General features: G+C 46.2%; 1 protein-coding gene across 1 annotated transcript in view; it reads right to left on the reverse strand.

Moving 5' to 3' along the window:
* The window catches only part of LOC130543905 (ral guanine nucleotide dissociation stimulator-like), a 71,114-nt gene that overhangs the window by 36,019 nt on the left and 22,624 nt on the right, over positions 1 to 12,471 (reverse strand). The window contains exon 2 of the mRNA XM_057313021.1: positions 9,361 to 9,458. Within this exon, the coding sequence (XP_057169004.1) occupies positions 9,361 to 9,458 (98 nt within the window). The remainder of the gene's footprint in view (positions 1 to 9,360; positions 9,459 to 12,471) is intronic.

A 12,471-nucleotide genomic window follows, 5' to 3' on the forward strand; every position in this document is an offset into this window, starting at 1 on the left:
CATCCTGAGACGAATAATGGATATGAGAAATGATACGATGCCCTGAGAAAGGCACAGCACCACTTCTCTGATAGCCTGGCCCCCAAAATGCGTAATCTGAGTTTAATCATGAGAAAACATCACAGGAACCCAAACGGAACAAAGACCTACAAAACAATTAGAACAGTCTCCATGATGGAGAAAGGCTGAGAAACATATCCAGACTAAAAAGACCATAGAAACATCAATAAATACTACATGTAATTCTAGACTGGGTCCTGTATGGGGGGAAAACTACTGTAATTAACAGAGCAACTGTGAATATGGACTGTAAACTACAGAATGGCCCATGTTAAATTTGCCAATTTGATAACTATACTGATTATTTTGGGCTATGTAAAAAATCCTTGTTTTTTTTTTTTTTTTTAAGATTTTATTTATTTATTTGACAGAGAGAGACAGCGAGAGAGAGAACACAAGCAGGGGGAGTGTGAGGGGAGAAGCAGGCTCCCAGCAGAGCAGAGAGCCCGATGCAGGGCTCGATCCCTAGACCCTGGGATCATCACCTGAGCCGAAGGCACACGCTTAATGGCTGAGCCACCCAGGCGCCCCAAAAGTCCTTGTTCTTGGTAAATACTTACTGAAGTACCTAAGAGTAAAGGGCGTGAAGTGTGCAACTTACTCTCTTCCAGTGTGTGAAAATAAATGTGCCACATGTACTTCTATATCCAGAGGTGGGGGGAGGGGGCCATGCAGGCAATGTCACAAAATATTAACAACTGGTCAATCTAGGTGAAGGGTATTTGGAAGTTGCCTATACTACTTACAACTTTTCCATAAAAACACACAAGGCTTCATTTTAAAACAAAACAAACAACAACAAAAACAAGGAGTAGCAAATTAGAAAGGGTGGTGGAAGGGCGTTCAGAGGCTGCCTGCCACACAGCCTGATATTGAGGAAAATGGCAGAAGCGGGGCCACCACACGCTGAAAATGACAGGTGTTCGTACTGAGGATCCTGAGTCATCCAGAAAAGCCCCAAAGGAGTTTAATATCTTTTAGTACATTTTGTTTAAGATGACCCGTTAAGTACCCTTTTGAACCACAGAAGAAAACAAACACACTTTTCAAACTTCATGCTCCACATCCGTTTTTCTTCTATTCTACAAATACAACTTCTCAGTGGAACAGCGAGTCACACTGTAAGCTGTTCGCAGACATCCCTCCACGCGGGCGGACTGTCCAGCGGCACACACCACTCACACTGGGACCCACACAGCGCCCCTGCGGCGGCACGGTGACAACTGCAGCAGGACAGCCACCTGGCGGACAGCAGCTGGAAAGGTCGCCAGTTGTAAGAAGCATCCCAGCAGGGGCCAAACCCTCAAAACCAGGCAGCGCACAGATTCCCACAGCAAAACACAGGGACAGTCAGACGAGAACAAACGCAAGGCAGAACAGCCTACTCCTTCTGTTCCCACACACGACGGTCACGGAGGCCGTTAGCGCATATTGACTACGTGATGACCATTCAGAGGACAAGGTTACCAGAGACAGTGAAGCCAGCCCCCAGCCCCCAGAGCAGCGCACGGGATAAGCAAACATAAAGCAGCTCAGGAAGGGCCTCTTACACTGCATCTTACTGTATCAGATTCCATTATAACCACACACGGCAATATCCTCTGATCGCAAAATAACGAAGACCTCATCATTTAAATGAATGGCCTTCTTATTGTCTATAGTCAGATTTTGATTTTTAAATGAAAAGTAAATACACAACTTTCCACTCTAATCCCCCTCCCTGCCCACTGTTGTGGCTTTGCTAAGAAGGGTTTATTAGGAAAAAATGCTGAACAACTGCTCTGCAGGGCATCGCAAAGCACCACATACTAATAACAAGCGACCCTCTTACATACTGTGAAGAGACCTGACTCGCAACTACAATGAAGCCTTAGGTTTAGTGAAGCTAACTTGTATTATTTTCTGTGTACATTCTTAGGTCTAGCGGTTTGAAATATAATCATACCCTACAGTTACAGCTGATTAAAGACAGAGCTGAAGACTGTATAAGTTTGTCATGAATCAAAGAAAACATTTTTTATTAATTTTTAAAGCTAGTAAAACTATTTTTCTCCACAGCTACAAGAGCTTGAACATGGAAGGAATCTTAAAATAATTTAACTGATAAAACATCTTTTATTTATGCTAATTACATGACATCCACACTACATAACCATGTTATACAAAAACAAACCACATTATAAAGCCTTCAGGTCGTGAATAAGAATGTAAAAATCAACCAAAGACTCCAAGATCCTATGTTTTCACAAAGTGTCTGTGCTACAATCTATTTCATTTAAACTTTCAGGATACCTAATCCAGAAAAATTAAATTTAATCCACTGGAAAGAAAAAGGGAGCTCAAGCATGGGTATAAATGTGTGTGCCTGTGTGTGTGTGTAATACCTACGTGTGTATATACAAAAGTCATCCACCTTTTTTTGGGTTTGGCTTATTGAGGTAAAATTTACATACAGTAAAACACTGTTCGCTGGGTTCTGACTGACACAGTCAGTGTATGACCACCATCACAGGGCAGACATGGCCTACTTCCATCACCCACGAAGCACCCTCACGCCCTCCTGTACCCGGTCCTCTCCTCCCCTAGCCTCAGCCCCCGGCAACCACTGATCCAATCTGTTCCCATAGTTTTGCCTTTATCCGAATGTTATCAGGGGGGAACCACAGTTGTACAGAGCTCTGTGTTTGCCCGTAACAGAACGCTCTGGACGCGCTCCTGTTTTGCTGAGGATGTCAGCAGTCAGTACCTCTGTGTTGCTGTACAAGGACTGCCCCACCGCACAGGTGCACCGCAACCTCTTCACGCATTTCCCACCTGACGGACCTCCGAGTTGTTCTCCATCTTCGGTAAAAAGGAATAAAGCTGCTATAAGCAATCATATGCAGGCCTTTGTGTAGAGATAAATTTGCATGTCTCTTGGGTAAAGGCCTCCATGTAGGACTGCTGGATCGTATGAAAAGTATATATTCAAGTTTATAACAAACTGCCAAACTACTTTTTCAAAGTGGTTATAACCCTTTGCATCCCCACCAGCAAAGCGCGATGTGGTTCTAGCTGTCCCACAGCCCTGCACCTGGGCACTGTCCCCTTCTGCTGCCTTGTTTTGTGGGAATGGGAGGCATTCTCACAGGACTGCAGCGGTACCCACTGCGGCTGTCACGGGCACTTCCCTAATGAGGGATGACGGGGAGTGTCTTTTTGTGTGCATGTTGTTATCTACAGGAAATGGATGAAGTAGCTACTCAAAGCTTCTCGCCATTTTTTCAGTTGAATTTTTTGCTGAGACACCTATCCTTTTTAATAGACAGTTTATCAAAGAAGAAATGATGGAAAGTTTGTCTATTTTGTTAAAGCACTTAGAATTCATGAGCAGGAGACACAAATCTAACATGTTTCCTTGCCATCGCCACTCCCAACGCCCCACTTGCCCCTCCCCCCGGCAGATAGCAACGATATGCCAAAGCAGGTAGAAAGAAAGAAACATCCTCTCTCCCCCTTAGTCAGACTGTAAGAAGCACAGGAAAAGCTGCCTGCCTACTACTAGGGTCAGAAACAGACGTATTTTCCCATTTTTACAAGTATGGGATGAATCCATAATCTTTCTTCAGTATGAGCAGAAACACCAATGACGGGGAACCACGTGCAATGGTTGGCAACACTAGTGACAACGCATTCCGACGTGGCGGAAGCACGGCTGGCACGTGACAATACTGAGGGTCTGCAGACCGCTCGGTGGGCGGCAGCCCTCCCCCTCTCTATCACAGGCAGAGCCCGCACACAGGAGCACCACGTGCACTTCAGAGCAAGGGCTAAGCTTTCATGTCAAGGAACAGGAGAGCCGGCCACCACCACGTGGAGCCTCGGGCTGACTGGTATCTGGCTCCGGGCTCTCCTCTGCAGCGTGGGGGCAGTAATCACTACCTTGTTATTATAAACACTACACACAACTCAAAACACACGATGAATGACACACATAAACGGCAGGTATCACAATTCTGACGACTTCCCTCACGTAGAATTCCTGAATCACAAACGTAACTACTATTGGCAAGATAAAGGGTGTCCTGCGCAAAGCCTGGAGCATAAAGCAGAAGCTTCAGGAAGCAGGTAACATTTGGACACGGCGGACCCACTGAACTAAACACAGGCTCCTGACCGTCCATGAGAATAGCCAGGCACCCACATAAAAGGTGCAGCACATTTACGTAAAAGGTGCCCTGGAGTTGGCAGTCCTGAAAGGCACTTACGGACTTTATTTCCTATAATCCTGCCTCAGCATTTCAAACTGCGCGATGCTTCTTTTCAAAAGAAGCCAATCCACTCACTCTTGGTTCTGCACCAACTCGTTCCCGAGTTCGCGACGGGCCTCCCTAACTGGGCCACGGAGACAGGGCTGCGTTTGCCCGCCTCCGCGACACCGCGGCCTCCCTGCACACCATCCTGCGCATCCAGCTAGACACAGAGCAGCCTCTGAAACGTCCTGTGGTCGCTCATCCTGCTCCCGCCTGACGACCGCAGCGGGGGGCTGCACTGGTCACTCCTGCACGATGACTGGCTGGGCCGCCTCAGTGACGGGATAGTCCATAAAGATGTTTCCATGAACAAATACATGGAATCAACAGTTTAAGATGATCTCTTGGATTTAAGTGTCTTGATATATCCTATGCGAAAGTTTTAAGAAAATATTAAAATTTATGACAGGGGCCCCTGGCTGGCTCAGTCAGTAGAGTGTACGACTCTTGACCTCGGGGTTGTAAGTTTGAGCCCCACACTGGGTGTACAGATTACTTAAAAGATAAAATCTTTCAAAAAATAAAAAATTTACGACAGATGTTTAACGATCTGAATGTCACATTTTCCATGGAAATCTATTTAAAGGTCTTAAAGGAAGAGTCAGTAACTAAGTTAACATGTACCACCTAGCGAGACGCCACAATACAGGCTTTGTAGGTTAACAAAAAGTAACCGATCTCGTCCCGCTCTGCTTTTTCTCACCTTCTCCACCTGGAATGCCTTTCCCCAACTACCGCGAGCCCCACTCACCATGCCCGGACCTGCTCCCTCAGGAGGACACCGTCCCCCTCCCTCTGAGCTCCCCATCACTGTCTTCCCCATCACGATTCTCTACCTGGTCTCGCCTGCTCCTGCAGGATCTGCCCTACGCACCTCAACCCTGCTACCATGGGAGAGTAACCTGTCCAGCATGCAAGAAAACAGATGTCCCTGGGGGTGAAGACAGAAGGAATACACATGAGCAGATGGCAAATTTTATTAAGAGGCCTTACTGTCAGGGAGAGTGAGAACTCTTAAGAATATCAAGCAAACAGGAAAAAAAAAAAAAAAAGTGGCAACTGTTAAGCTCAAGAAAACAGGAAAACAAAAAGTGGAACTAAAAGGGAATATAATCATGCTACATTAACCAGCTCAATAGTGAGCAACATTAACAAAGTCAAAACAATTCGCCAAATTATGGTTCTAAACAAAAATTGTGCTACAACTATGTGGGGGGAGATGGGAGTTCAAAATGTAACTTTGTCTAAAAGTGACGCATCGATGGCCCTGCCTCTACATAGATATTGCTGGGAACCGTGGACAGAAATGCTACAAGAAACAGATAAGCAGGATTCCAGGCAGCTCTGGGAGGCGGATGGTGGAGGCAGGACAGGAGCCCGCTGGGTTCTGCGTGAACCATTCAACACTGTTTTACTTTTGAACACATGCACGTACCACCCTCTGATAGAAGTGAAATTTCTAAGTAAGAAAAAGAAACAGAATCCTAAACAGAAGCACTTCCAGCAGGACATAAGTGTTTTCCTACAACTTTTCAACCACGCTACCCCTTCCCCCCTTCAACAGTGTCTCTCCACCCTCAGGACGCAGGGCAGCTGAGGACAGCGTGCACGGCCTGAGACCTGGCGTCAGCCTGCCGGCTCCGTACTCTTGAGAAAGCTACTGTAAGCTCTGAACCTGACCTTTCCCCGCCCGTGACATGAAGACACCACCACGGACCTCAGGGACCCGGCTGCGTTGCTCTGCACCCAGATGGTGAGTAAGTGTGAGGATGACCGTACACCCTGGACCTAAGTCACCGAGATGCAATCTGTCTCGCTACCCTCTCCCCCTTCACACCACCGTCCAGGCGGGCTTTCATTCTGACCACGCCCCCACACTGTGCCGAGTACTTGCCAGAGTGTCCTCCAAGTCGCCAAACCCGAAGGCCAAACCTCAGTCCTCATCATGACCTTTCCTGACACTTTAGAGAGTTGATCACATCCTCCTCCTGGACACTTCTTCCCTTCTTCCCATGGTGCCAGTGCTTGTGGTCTTCTTCACACCTGCTCTGTGCCAAACACTGCTCATGTTCGTCCTTGAGCACTTGATGGCAGAGTGACCCGAGGCTCAGGCTTGCTTGTCTTCTCTGTGCTCACTCCCTCGGTGACCACAGACCGTCACTGCGTTTTCATGGCCACTTCCAGCTCAGACTTCTCTTCCAAGCTCCAAATGCCTATTTACAACTGCCTACATGACATCTCTACTTGGATCCCTAACAGAATCACAAACTTAAAATGCCTACAGTGAGCTCCCCATCTGGCCCTCTAAACCAAGTTCCACCCACAGCCTTCCCCCCATCTAGTTGCCCAGGCCAAGAGCCTTCTAGTCAACTCAACTCCTCCCTTTGTCCTCACACCCCTTATCCAATCTGTCAGCAAATCCTACTGGTTCTGCCTTTGAAATACATCCAAGGCCCAACTGCTTCTCACCACCTCCAGTTTTCCTGCTCCAATCCCAGCCTCCGCTGCCGCTCACCTGGTTCCCTGAACAGCGTGCCGACAATCTCCTGGTTGTCCTCTACTCTCCCCCACCCTCCAACCCCCACCACCAGTGTCTATTCCCAACACACTAGCCTTTCACACCTCAGCCGAATCTCAGGGCTCAACACTGAGGGAGGGACAGCTGCCCTCCGGAGCCGACAGCCAGCACCGCCTTACCCTAGCGACTCTTTGTTTGGACAAACAGCCCCAGAATCTCACAGCCCAATCTCTGTCGATTGTTCTCAGCTGCCCTGACGCTAAATAAGCCATCTTTATTCTCCAAATGGGGGTTTTCAGATGGGTCTCCGGGCAACCTTCCTTTCTGTCTACTGCCTCCCCACACCCCATTAACTCTGAAAATAATCTCCATACATATTTCAGCAATTCAACTCCTCCAAAACTTTGCTTTGCTTTCCTAGAATTCTGATTGTAAAACACCTCCATCCCAAGTTCTGCCTTAAGAATGCAACAGCCCAAAACAAATCAAGAACCAAGACCCTGATCTGTCCTGCTGGGGCTCAAGTGGACCAGGGCCCTCAGGTACATCAAGGAACCCGGATCTCAGAGGAACACCATTAAGTCGATGCTGTACAAAGCCAGGCTTACTCGTGTGGCCTCACCAGTTGTCCAGAATTGGGGGAAACAATTATAGAAACACTGGTCATAAGGTTATTTTCCTGGGTTTACGAATTTTCAAACAGGGGGGAAGGGGAGGGGAGGGCCAAACTAGAAGCAGCAGATTATATCCCGGTGCTCAAAGTTCCAGTGAGCCAAGAACGGGCTCTCAGTTCCCTGTCAGGCCTTTGTTCCGCTGCACATCACATTAAGAAGAAAAATTTTGTGTAACTTCTGCTAAATATGAAACTGTCTTGGGCTCTACCATGACGAACGATTTTTAATAGCTAATGCTGATGAAAAGTTATACTTGATATTCTCCCTCTTGTTTGGATCCACTAAGAAAAGAGAACTTATTTTGTGGCAAGCATTAAACACTACTTCATCCAGCATTTAGTGAAAACTACCCATGGGTCAAGCAGAAAACATGCAGAAACGAAATAACAAAATCTTTGCCCTTAAAGGTGTAGAAACAGACTTGTACCCAATAAATATAGCCCACTGGTACAGGAAGAAACATCGAAATGTGCAGGGAGGGCGGGGAGGAGACAAGGGATGTAAACAGCTGGGCATGGCCTTCTCCAAAAGACAGCAGAGTCACACCTGGCACAGCACACAGAACAGGTGCCTCTCGTAGCCAAGAAAGGGTAGAAGGAATCAGAGAAAAGGAGCAAGACTTCCACGCCTTACTTGGAAGCTGAAACTTCGTGACACAATTTTCCTTCCCTTCCCTAATACCTAATCCTGGCAGAAACAAAAGTGGGTTTGGAGGAGAAAGGAGAACAAAGGAGGAAAGTGAACTGACCCCCAGAAGGAAATGGAAAAACAATCCAGGGTCCTGCCCCTTGGACATCTAAGACAAAGACACTTGCCAAAGTCAAATTCAACGTAATTATAAATGATTCTGAATTCTGAATCCATGAAGTCTAAGTTTATGGGGCTTTTACACCAAAGCAATGTATTGCTAAAATCTTACCAATGCTAATACCACAAGACAGATTGATGAATCTTCTATCAACGATCTGTCCTCGATTTACCACTAGGCCTACCAGAAAGAGCAGTCTTTGGAAATAAGACAAACTGGAATAGAATCTCAACTCTATAACCTCCCAACTGTGGAGTGCAGCACAAGTGCCAAGGTTACAAATTAACAAATCACAAATAACCCAATCTCTGGGGCTTAGTTTTCCTCTCATTAAAGTGGGGGAACTGCCACCGAATAGCAATTGCTAACATTTGTGAATGCTGAGCACATTTCACATTTCTTATGGCATCTTCACCACAACCCTGGGAGAGCACCCTTTGTCAGAGGAAAGGGATAGGTTTAAGTAGTCAGTGAAGAGTTGGCATGGAGAGAGAGCTAGGTTTCGGTAGTTAGTGAAGTTAGTAAGTAAGCAGCCAAGCCAACATCTGAATCCAGAGCCCGTAAGAATAAAACACGAGTAAAAAGCACAGGCTCCAAAGCCAGACTGAGTCTGAATCCCAGCTTTGCTGTTTACTAACTTAGTAACCTTTAACCTCTGTTTCAGTTATGCAAATGTGAAACAGGGGCAAAGGGTAGCCTCATTCAGGGGATTACTGCCAGAGACTCACCTAGGAGCTGGATGGCCCAGTGCTGACCCTGTTGGGGCACTCTTCTAGGGCACATGCTGCTACTGTCACAACTATCAGGGACAGGACTGTCATCCTGCCTGCCTCTCTCCACACATAAAAGGCACTAAACAACTAATATTTCTTCCCTCACCTACTCTGCAAAATCAACTAGCTTTTCTTTGTTTCTAGTATATGTCAAAGAAACCTTAAGACAGATGAAAGAAAAATCAAAACAAAAGGAAAAACCAAAACACAAATGTAGCAAGAGAATTATACTCACAGTTCTGAAGGCCACGATAACTCTGTGAAGAAATCAAACGTGGGTTTAAAGGAAATGCTCCCGGTTTCTCTTTCCTCTTTCCATAGTCCTCAGAGAACCTGACAAGGAGAGACAACATGCGCATTAAAACCCCCTTCCTTTCACTTCTTGAAGCTCTACTGAACTCACCCCTCAGCCAGTTCCATCACCTCCCACACAAGCCTACTGGGCAACGCCTGGGATGAGGGGTGAGAAGAGGGCACCACGTCCCTGTCTTCAAACCTATTTCTACTTAAGAAACACACAGGAAGGAGCGCCTGGGTGGCTCAGTCGTTAAGCGTGTGCCTTCGGCTCAGGGCATGATCCCACAGTCCTGGGATCGAGCCCCACTTCAGGCTCCTACGCTGGGAGCCTGCTTCTTCCTCTCCCACTCCCCCTGCCTGTGTCTCCTCTCTCACTGGTATCTCTCTCTGTCAAATAAATAAATAAAATCTTAAAAAAAAAAGAAAAGAAAAGAAATACATGTGAAGCAACTGGAAACTATTCAAACGTATCAAAAATCATAAATTAACGGTGTGGTTGGCTAATAAGTGCACGATACAATGACAGAGTATAGACATCTATTCCACTGCCTTCCATCAAAACTATACTAAAGAGATATTTTTTAAAAATGTTCTAAACAGGGGCGCCAGGGTGGCTCAGTCTGTTAAGCATCTGCCTTCAGCTCAGGTCATGATCCCAGGGTCCAGGGATGGAGTCCCAGGTCAGGCTCCCTGCTCAACAGGGAGTCTGCTTCTCCCTCTCACTCTGCCCCTCCCCGTTTGTGCTCTCTGCTCTCTCTCCTGTGCATACACTCACTCTCTCAAATAAGTAAATAAATAAAATCTTTTTAAAAAATGTTTGAAACAGCACAGGGAGAACTGAAAGGAGAAAAAAGCCAAGATTTTTGAAGTACTGAGGAAATCTTCTAACATGGAAGATTGAGACCCAAACAAAAAAGTAAAAAGAAGAAACCTGGAGGAGACAGAAACTATAAAAGACTGAAGTAGAGTAAATGAGGCAGCAGGCCCAAGAAAGCCAGGTCCCAATTCAGCAGTGGAACACACGGGAACCACTTCCACTTGCACAGCAGTGTCCTAGAAGACCAGAAGTGGCAGCAGCAGTGTAGACAGAACGGGGGTAAAGAAGGCATAGCCCCAAATACAGAGGAGCCGGGGAAGGCCATGGAAGCTGAAACCAGAACCTCAACACCAGGCACAACGTGACGCCCCCTCACTCTGAAAGAAGATGGGAGGGGGCATTCCCCAGAAAAGTAGAGGCATCTATGGACTGAAGTCACCCTGCCCAGCTGCACTGAACAGACCTGGACTTAATGACCGTATATACAGTGAACAGTGAATTCTCCAGCTCTCCTACAACAGACCACACACGCACACCGCTGGCTTCCAGATTCTGAAGTCAGAATTGTGCCGGAAAGGGACTGGAGAATATTTCTGGGGAATCTGATCAGCTCCAAAAGACAGATCTAAAGATACTAACCCTGGGGACCCCCAACACATGGCCCACCCAGAATACCCTGATGTAAAAGTCAAAGGGCCCCACCACGTCAGACAGGAGAAGGAAGGAAACAACCTAAAAGAAACAGAGACTATACAAACTATCAATAATATAGAGATAAGACAACACTGCAATCAATAAAGAAAAACAGGATGTTCTTCTAGAAAAATAGAAAAAGAGCCCTTGGAAATCTAAAGAACCTTTCTGAAATCAGAAATAATAAACTAAAGAAAAGTTTCTCTCTGTTCTCCCTGAACAGAGAATAAAAAAGCCCCCCCCCCAAAAAAAGGCAGAAAAGGAGGAGCAAAGGAAGGAAGAAGAAGAAGAAGAAAAAGGTATTAAGATAATTACAACCTTTGCCCAGGACAGCCAAGTTCCAGATAATAAGACTTCCAGAAAAACAAAATAAGGAAAAGCAAGAGAGAAAACCTCAGCACAGTAATGCCAAAGAGTATTCCCAGAACTGAAAACTCCCAGTTACCAGAATGAAGGGACCCGCTGAATATGCAGCACCGTGGATGAAAACCGACCCACACAAGGTACACCATCACGATATTTCAAAAGACTTGGACAAATTGTAAAACTCCTACAAGCTTCTAAAGATGGGAGGGGAAACAAGTTACATACGAAGGAAAAATGAGAATAGCTTCTGAATTCTAAAACAGTAACATGAAAACAAGAAGGCAATGGAGCAATCTTTGAATTTATGAACAAAAATGAATTCCAATACAGAACTCTATACCCAGCGAAACCATCAATCAAGTTTCAATCATGCATGGTCCCAAAAGGTTTGCCTCCTAAGCATCCTATGTCAGAAAGCCCCTGGAGAAAGTCTTCCACCAAAACACGAGCATCAACAAAAAATGAGCAAGGCGTGAGCTTCCATTAGAAGGGATAAGGGAATCCCCAGGACGACGATGAAGGGAGATTCCAGAATGGTGGCTGTGCACCAGGAGAGAGGGAAACAAGTCCAAGCCGGAGCAGTGTTGCTCAAGAGGAGGGAATGCTGAAGGCTGTCTTCAACTTGTCCAAAAACACTGTACTATCTTTTTAAAGTAATTAACGCCACCAAAAGGAAGAAGTCAGTGAAGAAAGACAAAGACAAGAGTTGCCACAAACATAAAATCCAACTCTGGACAAAAGCCAAACGATGAGAACAAAGGAACATCCAGGGACAACACAATAAAAGACCGAAGGAGCAAGCAGCTCAGAAAAGAAGAGAACGGAGATCTCCAGGAAATTGTCTGCCAGAAATCAAATGTGAAGAAGAGATGAGTCTGTATGACCATGAAGAAAAATTACTAAGAGGCTACTGGAAGGTATGGGGAAAATAGGTCTGGGGTAGGGGGTAAATTACAATAGGTATAAAAAGGGTTAAGAATGTGGGGGACTGATGGGGCACCTGGGTGGCACAGTGGTTAAGTGTCTGCCTTCAGCTCAGGGCGTGATCCCGGCATTATGGGATCGAGCCCCACATCAGGCTCCTCCGCTGGGAGCCTGCTTCTTCCTCTCCCACTCCCCCTGCTTGTGTTCCCTCTCTCGCTGGCTGTCTCTATCTCTGTCGAATAAATAAAT

Source organism: Ursus arctos, unplaced genomic scaffold (genome assembly GCF_023065955.2).
Source record: "Ursus arctos isolate Adak ecotype North America unplaced genomic scaffold, UrsArc2.0 scaffold_16, whole genome shotgun sequence".
Lineage (NCBI taxonomy): Eukaryota > Metazoa > Chordata > Mammalia > Carnivora > Ursidae > Ursus > Ursus arctos.